This window comes from Chelonoidis abingdonii, chromosome 6, assembly GCF_003597395.2.
Source record: "Chelonoidis abingdonii isolate Lonesome George chromosome 6, CheloAbing_2.0, whole genome shotgun sequence".
In the NCBI taxonomy this organism is placed as follows: Eukaryota; Metazoa; Chordata; order Testudines; family Testudinidae; genus Chelonoidis; species Chelonoidis abingdonii.
Genome location: NC_133774.1, coordinates 79,426,642 through 79,441,932, shown reverse-complemented (window position 1 = coordinate 79,441,932; position 15,291 = coordinate 79,426,642). Strand labels below are relative to the sequence as shown.

The following is a 15,291-nucleotide window of genomic DNA, read 5'->3' as shown; positions in this document are numbered from 1 at the left end:
CAAATAAAATTTGCAGAATTTTTAATTCTTTGGTGGAGAATGCCCCCAGGAATATAACACTAAGGAATCTTTGGAAATGTTTTTGTATTTAAATTTTTATTTTCCCTCACCTCCATGTTTGTGTATCTTCCCAAAGAACTACATTGAACAGAAACAAAAATAACCCCAAACAACAAGGCTCAATTTTCAATGACCTGCCTCGTTAAATTCTACCACTTCAACCAAGCCACACAAACTGAGGATTCCTCTGGAGCAAGTTCTGCCCGCAGATGTATGTAGGCACATCTCTCACTGAAGTCCATGGCAGGATTAGCCGGTCAGATTCCCAGACAGGAGCAGTATGGGCTTCGCCTTACAATTTAAGGAGGTCAGTACTGTACTATTCTATCTACTCAGATGTCAGACCTATCCCTGATATGAATCACTTGTCTATATTCTGTGCTAGTAGCATCACTCGTTTTATTACAGCCCTACCGAAAGGCCCAACCAAGCTCAGGGTTACTCTGTGCTGGGTGCTGTATAAACACATTGTAGAAGCCACTCCCTGCTCCCGAAAGCCGAGTCTGAAGGCACCAAACCCTCCCCAAAGGGCGTGACAAATGGGTTTATGTACAAGATTGCAGCCTCCAACAAGAGGATCTGCGGCTAAGAGCCCAGTTCGGCACTAAGGTATCCCAGCCTAGCCGCAGCTTCCACTCTCCGGGGCGGGGCAGACAGCCGTGTCCATGCACAGGCTAAGCGGGCAGGGGCTAGTGTAGGATCCGGCCTCCCATACGCAGCGTGGCAGGGCCCCCGAGCTCTTAGTTGCGCAGCGGAGCCAGGGGCGGGCGAGCACCACTGGCTCCTCCTCTCACAAGGCAGCACCTCGAGCCCCAGTGTTGTGGGTGCCGCGGGCGGGGCAAACCCCAGGGAGAGCCGAGCCCGCCACGGGGGGGCAGAGCCTGGCAGGATGCCCAGGGGCTCCGCTGGTGCGACGAGGAAAAGGGGGGCTTGTTCCCCCGCCCAGGGCACTCTTGCTGCAGCCAGCCGGGCCGCAGCCGCTCCCCCGCTGAGATGGGCCCGGGCTTCCCCGCCCCCCGCCACGGTGTCAGCGGGAGGAGCTGGCCGGAGCCGGGCGCAGGCGCCCCTAGATGCGTCCCACCCTCCGCGGTCCCGGAGCAGCAGCAGCAGTAGGAGATGGGCCGCTGTGCCGCCTGGACGCTGGGGGCTCCGCGCCGCCCAGGGTTCCGGCCGCTCCTTCTCTGGGCCCTCTTCTGCCTCTGCGTCTTGGCGCGGCCCCTGCGGGCTGGGGGCTTCAAGAAGAGGGGAGCCACCGTGACTGCCAAGGTGACTCCAGCCGAGGGGCAGCTGCGGGTTGCGGTCCCCTCTTTGGGGACAAAGCCCCTCTCCAGCGCCGCCCCATTAAACCCCGCCCGTGGGTGGGAAAGGGGGGAATTGCACGCAGCACCGCTGACCCTTGTCTCAGTGTAAACCCCTCCTCTGCTGTGCACGTAGCTCAGGCTCCTCCACCCCCAGTCTGGAGCTCCCCGGTGTTTTGTGTTTTAAGCTGTAAACTCGGTCAGAGCAATGGGGAGGGGCTGTAGTACCATTGCTAACTTCTTGCAGCGTGTCACACAGCTCCACAGCGGAGAGACACACCCAGCCCAGCCTTGTCGATTAAGAAAGTTGGGAGGAAAGTAGGGAATGATCGTGGTTAGTAGAGGTTATTTGTGCTAAGATCATGCACCCTACGTGCAGCGTGTCCATGCTCTAGTGCCTGCATGAGCTGAGCTCAGGAGTGGGATCTAGAACTCTGAAGTTCTGGCTAAGGTCTCCTCATTATATAACCAGCTCATGTAACCTTCCCTAGTTTATAAACTGGGGATAACTGTACTTACTGGTTTCATGTGAACTGTTGTGAATATTAACCAATCCATGAGTTGATGTTTATAAAACCTGATAGATGAATACTACATATTATTGTTGTTATGGATTAGATTACCTTTCTGATATCTTATTTCTGTGGGAGTGCATAGCACTGAGTGGAATACAGAGTAAATTCTCATGGGGTAGACTAAAGTCAGTGGGAGTCCATTGAGGTAACAAAGCTATGGCAACTTACATCTGGGATCTGTTCTCAGGAACCCTTCTAATGTCAAGCACTGTAAGAGTGCAACTGTCTTCTATGAATATGTGTTGGTACCTGTGGTGGACAAGCAAAATTGACACAGGAGTTTGTACGAGTGCCTGGTATCTCTCTTGCTTCAGTGGAGCCAGGAAAACACAGGAATTTCTGGATCACATCAGTCCAGAAATCCTCTAGGCCAGTACACTGTCTCAACAATTGTCAGGAACTTCAGAGGAAGATTCAAGAAACTCAGCAATTGATAATTATGGAATAATTTTCTTCTTGGAGAATCTTTTTCCTAACTCTGATCAGTTGGTGATTAGCCTATTATTTGAACCATGGAGGGTTATAGTTGTAGTTTATTTTACTTTGTATCTTATGTAATTAATATTACTGGATGTTTTCATTACCCATATAAATGTTGACTCCTACCGAATGGTTGGCCTTCCGTGGAAATATTATGCAAGTGGAATATAGTGGCATGAGATTGCACTGGTACAATCACATCTCAACTAGTTATGGGGACTGAGAGGAAAAGCCAGGTGCCTTTAGGTATTTGACACAGTTACAATTCTTTAAGAGTATTTTAATATTTCCGTTATGTAAGAGTTTTGTAACAATTAGCGAATGAGTCCCAGAATAGCTTCTTTCAGCAGCTGCCTGCACCATTCAAACTTATTCATTTTATAAAAAACTTTACTACAATATTTAATTGTAGTCCTGCTTTACTCCTCATTGAAGTACTGTTTGGACCTGTTTTCTACAATTTATAGTGACTCCACTAGTGTTTTAACCATCTGTGAGTCAGAGCTCAGTCATACCCTGCCCTCTCCCTCCAGGGCTCTGATTATTAAATCTTGCAGCATGGGAAGTTGGATGAGTTTACTGCTTTGCCATCTCTCCCTTGTGTTCTGTTAGAGTGGGTTGTTCTGTTCTTACCCCTACTTGCCAAAACTTGAAAAGCAGGAACTATGAGATCAGCCAGATATGAGTCAAATGTAAAATGTAGTAAAACACTGACATTCTGGTATAAATTAAGATAAATGTTCTCTTAATTTAATAGGCCTCTGTTGTTCCTTTAAAAGCAGTAGGCAGTCAGTGAACCCTGCATCAGTTCTGCAGATCCTCCTCATAAACAGAAAATAATCTGCCTTAGAATGTGTAGGATGGAAGGTAAGTGGAGCTGTCTGACAACCAGATGAATGTTCCAAGCCATGTGGATGTCTCAGGATGCTCACACCTGTTGGAACTGGTGTACCTCATTGTATGATACATTTTGTGCTTCCTTAAAAAAATTCTGTAGGAGCTGACGGGTAGACAGGATTTCTACTCCATGGTGATCAGAAACAAATTTGGAATAGTTGAGGGCGGTTGTTGGAACAGGAGATAAAAAAAAATTCACCCTTTTCTTAAATTTGTCTTAGGGCCAGATTAAGAAAAGTGTGCAAACACACCCCGGTTTTTATGGGTACAGTTCTGAAAATCTGCTCTCTAACTAGTATTGAATATTAATTCTAGATACATCCAGAAAGTAGAGTGGCAAGAAAATGGACTAGGTGGACCAAAGTTCCCCCCCCCCCCTACACCTTTTGGACATTTCTGTAATCATAATCAACCTTCATATTCAAAAACCCATGTAAGGTCAAGAGATATAACAGAAACAGCTAGTAGGAGAGAATGAAAGACACATTCGCATAGGAAAGAGGCCATGGTCATTTAATTTCACTACCAAGCTAAGTTGTTGGACACATATTTTGTTGAATGCCTCAAGGAACATCAAATACCACATCACAGTATGACACACACACATGGGTTGGGGAGGGGGAAAGAGGACAGTGTTTTCTTAGCAGGTGCAACAGTCTTTGTTTAGATTTTTGTGAACTTAAAAATATCTCACTTTCTGACAGCTATTCCTATATTTAATCCCTTTAGAATTTCTGCATATTCAAATAAAATTGATTAATAGATTCTGAACTACATTAAAATACTCTAACTCAGCCTTGTTGGAGTGATTTTATATAAACATTCTTACACTGCATATTCTATGAAGTGAGATGTCCAACTTCAAGTCAACATGTTTATTTCTCTAGGCAGACTTCTAAACTTGTGTTTAGCAAGGCAACTGGCTTCTAACAGAAAATAATTCTCACTGTTAATTAGCCAAATAACTACATTGTGTACACTTTTGTCTAGATGACCAATTGCTTTCAGTGATCTAAATAGTGCCACCTTTAGTGTAAATGGGTATATGCTTTCCTGCAAGTGGATGGAAAACTGGCCTTTGAGAATCCCTGTATTGTAATTCCCCATTGTTGTCCACATATCTGAATAGCAGCGTTGGTTGTTTAAAACTTTCCCCCTACCTTGGTATTCATGAATGCTAAAAGTGGGCATATCTTTACCAACAAACTGTGGTTATATCTTCATATACATTTCGGTATTGGCACCTGTGCAAAAAGCTCTTGAAAGCATGTCTACAGGATTGGTATTGTAACTTTATGTAGCATTCTGTCTGAGCATTTTAAAGTGATGAATGAAACTCCAGAACTGGTATTCACAATGTTTAGCACATTCTTCTGCATCATTTAAGAAAAACCTCTTAAAGCCACTTTATTCACAAAAGTGCATGCTGTTTAGAACTCCATTCACATAATACTATCCAAAGGCCATTTGCTTTAATACTTACAAAGTTCAGTCTGTTTTTATCATATTTGTATACTTTTGTTTTCTTCATAAAAATATCCAGGTGTTCTTTGATGTGAAGATTGGAGAGAGAGAGATTGGCAGAATTGTAATTGGCTTGTTTGGAAAAGTTGTCCCAAAGACTGTTGAGAACTTCATTGCACTGGCAACTGGGGAAGTATGTTTGTTTTCTTTCTTTTACACAACATACAAGTTTGGGTGGAGAATAAAAGGTGAAAAAGTACAGCTTTACAAAATGACATTTCAGTTGTGAACTTTCCACGTTGATTGTCCATAATTTTTTCATTCTAGGGATACTAATGTAAGAGAACCATCTTATGGGCCCATCGCTCCTACTTATAATCCCAAACTCCTTTCACAGCTTTGTTCTCAAAATTTCATTGTGCAGGCCATTACATAGGCCTCTGCAGACCTTGGTCCTTAAACTATGAACTTAATCCATCCCTAGATTGTAGTTGGGACTAGTAAATGTGGGTTGTATGATTATTTGAATAGCAAATAAGGATCTCTTGAATTAGGAAGAATTTTGTAACTTGCTGTCACTATCATGAAATTATATGCTTCTTCCATTCCTTATTCTGTGATATCACAGCATAGCATGAGCAGCACTCACCCACATCCTACATTATTTTGCTTCATGTATTTTTGTGTCTTGCTGTGGTTTTGGAAAGTGGTGGTAGTGCCCTATTACAAAGTCTTTTCTTGCGATTTTCTCCTTGTTTTGTCCATAATCTGTGAAACCCTAACAGTCATGTTGATTGCCTCTTTCCATCTGCCATAGGTAAATGTCCTGCATAAAAATGCATATATACTCATTTGGAGCTTTATTGCTTTTCTTAGAAAGGATATGGGTACAAAGGAAGTAAATTTCATCGTGTGATCAAAGATTTCATGATTCAAGGTGGAGACTTCACAGCTGGAGATGGAACTGGAGGTAACATGCTTATTATCCTCCAACTCTTCTCCTCCTAACAGCTTTACATGCAAGTTCAGCATAGTGAAAGAATGAACAAAACATTTAATAGAGTAAAAATGGATGCCAAAGACATTGTAGATACAGCTAGCTACCAAAACTTTAGTTGTCAGACAATATGTACAATTAAAGCTTCACAATGTCAACTGAAATATGACCAGTTTTCTGTGGTCATATATTTTAAAAAGATATGTGCTGAGAATGTTTTAAAACAATGGTGGGTTGTGCCAGCTGGCTTAGGAGAATAGTATAGGTTTGGAAAAAGATTCTTATGCAAATGAAAATATATGAGATCCATGCTATTTGTGTATGTGGTGGGGCAAGGGGTTGCTCTTGGTCCCCCCAGCAAGTATTTTCTTTTTAAGTACTTTCTTAGGAAAACAGTTAAGTGGCTCTGAACAAAGGCAGTATTATCTGTAGGGAGATAGGATGCAAAAGCAGGAAATAAGGGCCATATTCACATTCTAGAGGATGAGATTACTATATAGCAGGTTTGCCACCTGAAAGTTTGAATGAAGCCTCACTCCTGCCTCTCTTCTTCCTTTTCCTCGGGACCTGTAGTAATGCTGCCACTTCACTGTACAGGCTGCTTGGGGAATCTGTCCCTCGGTCTTTGGAGAAAACCTTTTGATGTTAATTTTGTTCATATTCTGGACTTGATCTGTAGTACAGCATGCTGGTATGCAAGTGCAAAATCCAGCAGTACAAGCTTCTCTACAGCTACATGCATTTGATCATGTAGATCATCTAATTCCAAAAACTGATCCTTGCTCAGTGCTCCAATGACAGTGGACTTCCCATCCTTCTCAATCTGCTAGGGGAGAAGTTCCTTAAGAACTGCAAAGGACGAGGCATGGAACTAAATTCCGCATAGTTCAGCATCTCATGCCAATTTCTATCCTAACCCATTGGTACCCAAGTCATCCTTTTCTTCCTGTAATTGAGTAAAGTTGTTTCTGCCAATCACATTCTTGAGCAGAAGATATGTTCAAGGTGAGAATTGCTTTAACCATTTAAAATAAATGTACCAGAATGGTCATACATCTTCCTGTTGCTACTTAGTTGATCAAAAGCTTCACATCCAGGTTACTGTGATCACCTTTAGTTATTTGAATTCATTTCTGAAATGTGTCTACGTGGGGAGCATCTCATACCAATGAAGGATGAAATGTGGGAGACAGATTTGAAAATAAGTGTGCTCCACATTGGTGGGTTTTTTTTGTTTGTTTGTTTGTTTTTTACACATCAGATGATCTGGCTATTCACATAGTTCAGTCAACAGGAAGTGGCAGGAACAGGCTTTTTCTGGATCCAGCACTTAACTGATAAAGGGCAGTCTCCCTTGTGTAGGATGCATTCTTTCTTCTAGATTTTCCTCTCCTATTGTCTGTACTTTCTCTCCTGCCTGCCTGCTTCTTCCAAGCACTCCCAGTTTGAGTTGTCTACATAACAGTGCTAGTGATTACCCATAGGAAAAGATTGTGAGGAAAGGGAAAGTGCCAAGATTAGAGCACGAAAAACACAATCTAGCAATGCAGTGAACACAGTCTGCTTTCTCACTGTATTACCATTAATCATGTTTTTTATAGTAGTGTCTGGGGGCCAGCTCTGAATGGGGTCCCATTGTGCTAGGCACTGTATATACAGAGTAAGAGACAGATGATCCACGTAGCTTTCTTTTCTCATAACAGTGGAATTTAAACCTACATCAATTATTTTTTCCCTTCTAAATTCTCTGTTTTAGAGAACAGTGCAGTCTTTCTGTAATTAAATAACATAAATAAATAAATTTTTCCCATGGATTGTAACTAAATTTGGGTTAGCCTAACGGACTCGTTGTTTTAAAAAAAGTAATTCATGCTAGCCAAAGAATGGTTCAGTTCTAAAGTTACATGTTAAAAATGTCACAAGACATAGCTAATTTTTTTCAGTAGCCCTTGTTGTCAGATGCTACCGGTGTAGTGCTCTGCTTTGTTCAATGTTGGTATCACTCGGCTGCATGCGTGTGTTCCCTCTGCGTGCTGCCCCAGCTCTGCGCGGGTAGCTGACACAGCAGACCTGAAGAGAATCCCCAATGACCACTGAGTCTAGTAAGATGCAAAGACATGTCGGCCAGGTTTATTGTTGAAGAAAAGCACAGGCTCCAGCTGCCCGGCAAATGTAGGCCAAGGTGCTGCTAAGGTACAGCTAGCTAGTACATATGTGCTCCTTGACAATGGACTCGGCTCAGTCAGTGGCAGGACTTTCCACTGCCCCCTCGGCTGGACAAAGAGACCACCCCAGGGATGCATTCTTATACACGGCTACAAACAAATTACACATCACTCCTGACATATTGAGGTGCAACCCCTCTATGTAGTAAGTTGCCGCCTCTCACCTTGTACATGTTGGTTGGAACAAAACAACTCTATCCATCATATTACCCTTTTGCCCCTGTCATTGGGATGGGTCAGTCTTTTCCTTGTTATCTGTGTGGAATGTGCAAGTATGTGAATGTTCTGATCTCTAGCGTTCAGTACTTTTTAGGTACGTATCTTCTTGCAGCATCAGCCCTTTCCTTGCCAGCTTCTGTGAGCAGGGCCTGCCTCTGGCTCACAGCTTAACTTTGCTTTATGTTAGCAAAGTCTTGACCATTACTTTAGCTCAGGCGTCAGGCCTCATACCAGGCCTCTGATACCAAGGTTTATATCTGAGGGCCTCCTCTTACTACAGCCCTTATTATCTTGTTTAAACTCATTGTAGAGGGCCGAGCACATAGTTGTCACTAAACAAATAGTTCCATGTCTACGGGTAAGTTTTTCAAAGATACTCCTTTGTACATATGAAGTGTTTTGGATCAGAACACCTTTACTGTGGTGTGTGAAGGAGATGGGATTACCCAACATCTGAATTGTCTTAATTACTAAAAATTGTACTGTTTTTCCTGCTTTCTGCTCCAAAAGTTAATTTAATTCTATGGCTTTAATTATACTGCTGCTAGTACATTTCTAAACCTGCTTTTGTTTTGTGTCACAGGAACAAGTATCTATGGAGAGAGGTTTCCAGATGAGAACTTTAAACTCAAGCACTATGGAATTGGATGGGTCAGCATGGCTAATTCTGGTCCAGATACCAATGGTTCTCAGTTCTTCATCACTGTGACAAAACCTTCCTGGTTGGATGGAAAACATGTAGTATTTGGTAAAGTCATTGATGGAATGGTAGGTTTAAAAATATAGTATCAAAGTAGATAGATCTGACCAAATTTGGCTGTTGCAACAATGTAAATCTGATTTATACCATTATAGTTGACAGCAGAATTTGGTCTCTATTATCTATAATATATACAAGACAGAGAAATGTAAAGCACTTAACTTTGAAATGTCATATGAAACAACAAATGTTCATTGCAGAAATTGAAACAAAGTAGTCACTTTGACCTTCATATTTCCTGATGCTTGTGACCTAGCCTGCTTCTGACAGACTCCTTTGTAGCCTGGTGGCAGGTAGTCAGTGCTATTATACAGTGTTTCAAACCCTCAGACCTTTGGATGTCCTAAATTGGAGAGTGCTATCTGAGTTCATGTTCCTCTTCCACTAATCTTGTTATCCATTTAATAATGAATTTACTGGTTTTTCAAGCTAACACCCCAGTTTTGTAAAAATGGGTAATATTCTCAATGGTGGGGTCTGCTATAGTAAGAAATCTTAGAGTGAAATTAAAATTATTCAGATATGTACAAACAACATCAGAATATTAGGTACACAGTTACAAAGTATTTCACTGATACTTGATTACTGTGAAAAACCACAAAATGCCTAAATACTGTACACAACACTGCTGTATCACCCTATATCTGACTTCACTTACTGCTATTTGAGTTTGCCCTAACACCTTGTTTTCCCACTCTCCTCATCTCTGTTTTGAAGTAGACAGATGTGGAACCTCTTTTATACATATTTTCTGTATAGAGCACAAAGATTTCATTTGATCACATCTTTTAAGAGCCACAATAGGAGTTGAAACTTTTCTGGCAGATTCAGAGTAAATTTTAAATCAGAACTTCATTAACTGGTAAAAACAGCTCAGGCCAGATGATATTCATACTCCATACACAAGTAGGGTTTCTGATTAGAAGAAGAAAATTACTATACAGCCTTCATGATCCTAAGATTCAATTATTGATGATAGAGCATGGATAGAATTGTGTGTGCTTGTTAGCTTTATCGGCTGTAAGAATATTTTCAGTTCCTCCTTTGCTATGACATTAGGTGCTTTTTTCCCCCCTAAAAATGGTCCACCTTTTGATACGAAGGCACATAATATTTGAGTTCAGGCTCCTTACTAGATGGCGAGTTGTTATCGAAGCACCCAGCCTAGCTTAACTTATGTGGGAACTACTCCTGTGGAAATTCTGCACCACTGCGCATGCACAGAATTTATGTCCCTGCAGATTTCTTTGCTTCTCTGCAGAAAAATGACTTTCTGATGGGGAAGCAAAGGGAAGTCCCAAGAGCGGTCATGAGACCCTCCCCAGCAGTATGTTTCAGGTGCCCGGACAGCTGGTAGAGAGGTAAATCACAGTGGGGCAGGGAATGGGACTGGGAAGAAGACAGCTTTTAGCTCCTACCCTGCGCCAGGCTCAGTTGCTAGTCCCGGCTGAGCTGGGGAGGATGGGATTTCCTCTTCCCCTGCATGGCATTCGGGGCCATGTCAGACCTACTCCCAGATTTCTCCCCTGACTGTAGGAAGCTCTGCAAACTCTCTCCCCCCCATGCTTCCTGCACCTATTGCTCTTCAGCTGTGGGGGGAGGGATCACTGTATAGGGAAATGCTCCCCCCTTTTCCCAAGCCCTGTGGATCCAGATTCCCTTAGACCCTCTCACTAAGCCTCACTTCCCCCACACCCACCCTTCCCTGCTGAGCCCCAACCACCTTCACCTGGATCCTCTTGTGGAGTCCCATTACCATTGCACCCAGAACCCTCCCCAAGACTCTGCACCCAGATCCCCCACACTAAACCCCTCCATATTTGGATCCTGCCTTGCTGAGCCTGCCTGCTCACACCTGGTGCACCAGGCACAGAGGGGCAGGCCCGGCCTGATCCTTGTGCTGTGTCAGGGTTGGGTGCAGCCTCACTGGTGAGTCTGTGTCCCGGAGCGGGCAGCTGCACAGTTATCTCCTGTATCTGTGCAGCCAGTGGCCTGTGCTCCCCAGTGCCACACTGGGTCCTTCACATTTATTTGACAAATAACATTTGCAGAATTTTAAAAGACTGTGTGTGGCATTTTTTCATTTTTTGGTGCAAAATGTCCTCAGGAGTAGTAGGAACTAAGCAGGAGAAGATCCAAGTACAAAAGCTGCAGAAAATTTATTTTTTGCTAAGGTCACTTAGTCTTTTGCTTTGTGTTGGATATTAGCAAACCTTGTTTTCTTTACTAAATGTAAGTGTTTTGTTTAAATAGTCTGTGGTGCACACTGTAGAACTTCAGCAGACGGATGAACATGACCGCCCTCTTCAAGACTGTGTGATTGTGAACAGTGGCAAAATAGCTGTAAAAGAACCGTTTGTAGTTGAAGTAGAGGATTGATGAACTTAACAGCTACCCTGGAAGAGAAAATATAATGCCTTTTTCTTTTGCGGATAAAATTTGGGTGCAGATATAAATTATCCAGTGACTTCTTCCATATAAATGCTCAGTGCTGTCAGCAAACAATGCGGTAAACTCAGCAGTTGTAAGAAGTGCAAAACCATCTATGTATTTATGTTGAAACTTCAGGGAACCAGCACTTTTTTAAATATAAGGGACATGTCACTAAAACCAGAGCTGGTCGAAAATCATGAAAAATTGTTTTCATTTTGCAGTGTTTGAAAATGGTTTCATTTTCTGTTTTGTCATGAAATTTTCCACATTTGTTACTAGCATTTTCATTGAAATCCGTATATACTGAAAAACAGATCTTTGATAAACAAATTTTCAAATGATTTATGTAAGAATTTTAGTAAAATCATGCAAAATTTTGTGAAAAGCAGATTTTGATTTCAATGATACATTTTTCAAAAAAGTTTTTGGAAAAAGGCCATTTTTCATCAAAATAATTCTAGGTGAAAAATCTCAACTAGATCTACTAAATACACATTGGTGCAGCTTTTTCCATCTCTAGTATTTGTGACCTTATCAGTTCAAATCCATCTCCTGAAAGTACAGATCAAGTTTTTCCCTTTTCCAGATAAAGGCTATATTAAATAAAAGATTTAGCCAAGACACAGCAATCACTTTGTATAAACAAACTATGGTTATAGTAACTCATTTTAAAAAGGATCCTTCTCTTAATGCGTGAGGGATTTTATGTGCACAGCAATCAATGCCATGCATACAAGAAGGAAACCAATGTTTTCACCTAAAAGGTGTTCTAAAAGCTAAATAGACTGCAATTTAGACTTGAATTTTTGTAACCCTTCCCGGCTATTGCTAGCAGACAAAACAAATTTGATAGTTTTTAAACAAGGTATATACAAAGGCTCAATTAAAGATTGTTATATGGAATTTTTGATGAGCTACATATGTCTGCAATATTAAACTTTTTTGTAATATGAGGTAAATTGTTTTTTTCTTAATTTTTGGTGTTTTAAATAGCGCTGTCAGTTAAAAATTTTTGATGAATCGCAAGATTAACAAAATAATTGTGATTAATAGCAGTTTTAAGTACACCGGTAAACAATAATAGAATACCATTTATTTAAATATTTTTGGATATTTTCAACATTTTCAAATATATTGATTTCAATTACAACACAGGATACAAAATGTACAGTGTTCACTTTATATTTTGGTTAAAATATTTTCACTATAAAAAGATAAGACGTATTTTTCAGTTCACCTCATACAAGTACTTTTATTGCAATCTTTCTTGGGAAAGTGCAACTTACAAAGTAGAGTTCTTTTTTACATAACTGCACTCAAAACAATGTAAAACCTAGAGCCTGCAAGTCCACTGAGTCCTACTTCTTGTTCAGCCAATCGCTAAGTCAGACAAGCTTGTTTACATTTATAGGAGATAATGCTGCCCACTTCTTAATTACAGTGTCACCTAAAAGTGAAAACAGGCATTCACATAGTACCACTGTAGCCAGCATCAGAACGTATTTATGTGCCAGCTATGCTAAACATTTGTATGCCCCTTCATGCTTCAATCACCATTCCAGAGGACAGGCTTCCATGCTGATGACGGGTTCTGTTCAATAATGATCCAAAGCAGTGCAGATTGACACACATTTATTTTCATCATTTGAGTTGATTATCTGTTTTGGTGGTTTGGATTCTGTAGTTCTGCATCGGAGTGTTGTTCTTTTAAGACTTCTGACAGCATATTCCACACCTCATCCCTCTCAGATTTTGGAACGCACTTCAGATTTTTAAACCTTGGGTCGACTGCTGTAGCTATATTTAGAAATCTCATATTGGTATCTGCTTTATGTTTTGTCAAATCTGCAGAGATCAATCGAACAACACGTGCTTGGTTGTTCTCCGAGACTGCTATAACATGAAACATATGGCAGAATGCGGTTAAAACTAAGGAGTTCAGTCACAAATTTATATAATGCATTATTTTTTTAACGAGTGTTGTCAGCATGGAAGCACGTCCTCTTGAATGGTGCGCGAAGCATGAAGGGGCTTATGAATGTTTAGCATATCCGGCATGTAAATATCTTGCAACGCTGGCTACAGAAGTGCCATGTGAATGCCTGTTCTCACTTCCAGGTGACACTATAAATAAGAAGTGGGCTGTAAATGTAAACAAGCTTGTTTGGCTTAGTGACTGAGGACTTGTAGGTACTAAAGTTTTACATTGTTTTGTTTTTGAGTGCAGTTATGTAACAAAAAAATGTACATTTGTATGTTGCACTTTCATGATAGAGATTTCACAACAGTATTTGCATGAGGCAAATTGAAAAATACTGTTTTTGTTTTTTACAGTGCAAATACTTTTAATCAAAAATATAAAGTGAGCACTATACACTTTGTATTCTGTATTGTAATTGAAATCAATATACTTGAAAATGTAGAAAAACATCAAAAAGTATAAAATTTGAATTGGTATTCTTATTGTTTAACAGTGTGATTAAAACTGTCATTAATTACAATATATTTTTTTAATTGCGTTAATTTGTTTCCAGTTAATAGCAATTGACAGCCCTAGTTTTAAACATAAGATACAAATGTCTGTTGTGAGCTGTGCTGTAAAACTACTTTAACAGAGAGAATGAATCAAGATACAAAAATTATCAGTATGGCATAGTAGGAAATACTTTTGTCTCTAAATCAGAAGGTGCTAAGTTCTGTGCTCATGAGTACTGACAGTTCAGTACTTACTACAGCCACTGATGATTCTTTTATAGATCTGTGATTCACGTCACAGGAGAGATCGTTTGGATCACAGTTAAGAGTAAATTCTCAATTTGAGATGCACAAGGTGCTTCACAGGGCTTATACTTGTATTTATGAATAGCCAATAGCCTGATTTCAGATTATATTTTCAAGCCTGGTAGAAAGTGACAGCTTTGCACATACCTAAGTCCCAAATCTTGTACTGTCTCATCAATCATCAAAACAGCTTCAAAATCAGTTTAGTGTTTGGCAGGAGGCACTACTGCTCCCTCGGGACTACACTACTACGTTAGGGCCCAATTCTGTCATGATGACTTGTGCTGAAAAGTCCTTACTCCCGTTAGCCCTATGAATTATTTATATATTATATTAATGAAGAGGCAATACAGCAGAACTGAATAATGTGATGTTCAAGACATATTTCTGTATAAACTTAATGCATCAAGGGGATGGTGCTGAAAATTGCTAATAATGAGGTTAAACATTTTCTCATTCTTCCAGTGTTTGGGGGGAGGGGGGAAGCTGTAGTAAGAAGCTTTGAAATGTACCCATTAGACTAGAAATGAGTACAAATGATACACTCACAGTTCATATGCTCCTGTGTGCATGTTCTAGTAGTTTATTTTACAGTACAATATCCAGTAATGGACATAACAAATTTCAAGTTCATCGGAACACAATCAATTTTTAGTTATTTTAGTAGTAAATTATATCCTTGCTTGACCTCACCAAAAAGTGGCGTAAACTGTCATTCGCAAAATATAAGATATTACATACAGAGTGTAAATTGGCTTGGAAATTAAACACACACTAGAAGTAATAACTGAATGAGGTTGTTACCACAAAGGTCATGCCAAACCTCGGGTTGTTAGAATGCCATAGGAGTTCTCTACAACCAACATCCTGAAACAAAGCCACATTGCAGAAGGTGGAAACTCCTCTCACACAGAACTTGACACTGTGCTACCTAAACATTAAGGTGTAGATTTGAAATATTTACCTTTAGAATACTAATACAATCCTTTAAAGTTGCATTTAATTTCCAGGTAAGCAGCTGCATTTTTTAAAATTATAGTATCTCTCTCACTGTCTTCAGTGCCAGCACTTTCAACACATTCATTGCCAGCAATGGGTAATG

The 15,291-nt window shown here is 40.6% G+C and overlaps 1 protein-coding gene across 2 annotated transcripts; it reads left to right on the top strand.

Annotated features, from left to right (window-relative positions):
- Window positions 1-1,115: 1,115 nt before the first annotated feature.
- Window positions 1,116-12,361, top strand: PPIC (peptidylprolyl isomerase C). Of its 2 annotated transcripts, none has more exons than XM_032790769.2 (5): window positions 1,116-1,326; window positions 4,854-4,967; window positions 5,651-5,744; window positions 8,799-8,983; window positions 11,229-12,361. In XM_032790769.2, the coding sequence occupies exons 1-5, from the start codon at window positions 1,177-1,179 to the stop codon at window positions 11,352-11,354; spliced, it is 669 nt and encodes a 222-aa protein (XP_032646660.1). In that variant the 5' UTR covers window positions 1,116-1,176; the 3' UTR covers window positions 11,355-12,361. The 2 variants fall into 2 exon arrangements, with proteins under 2 accessions (XP_032646660.1, XP_032646661.1); XM_032790770.2 differs by lacking the exon at window positions 1,116-1,326 and adding an exon at window positions 1,378-1,692.
- The last annotated feature ends 2,930 nt before the right edge of the window (window positions 12,362-15,291 follow it).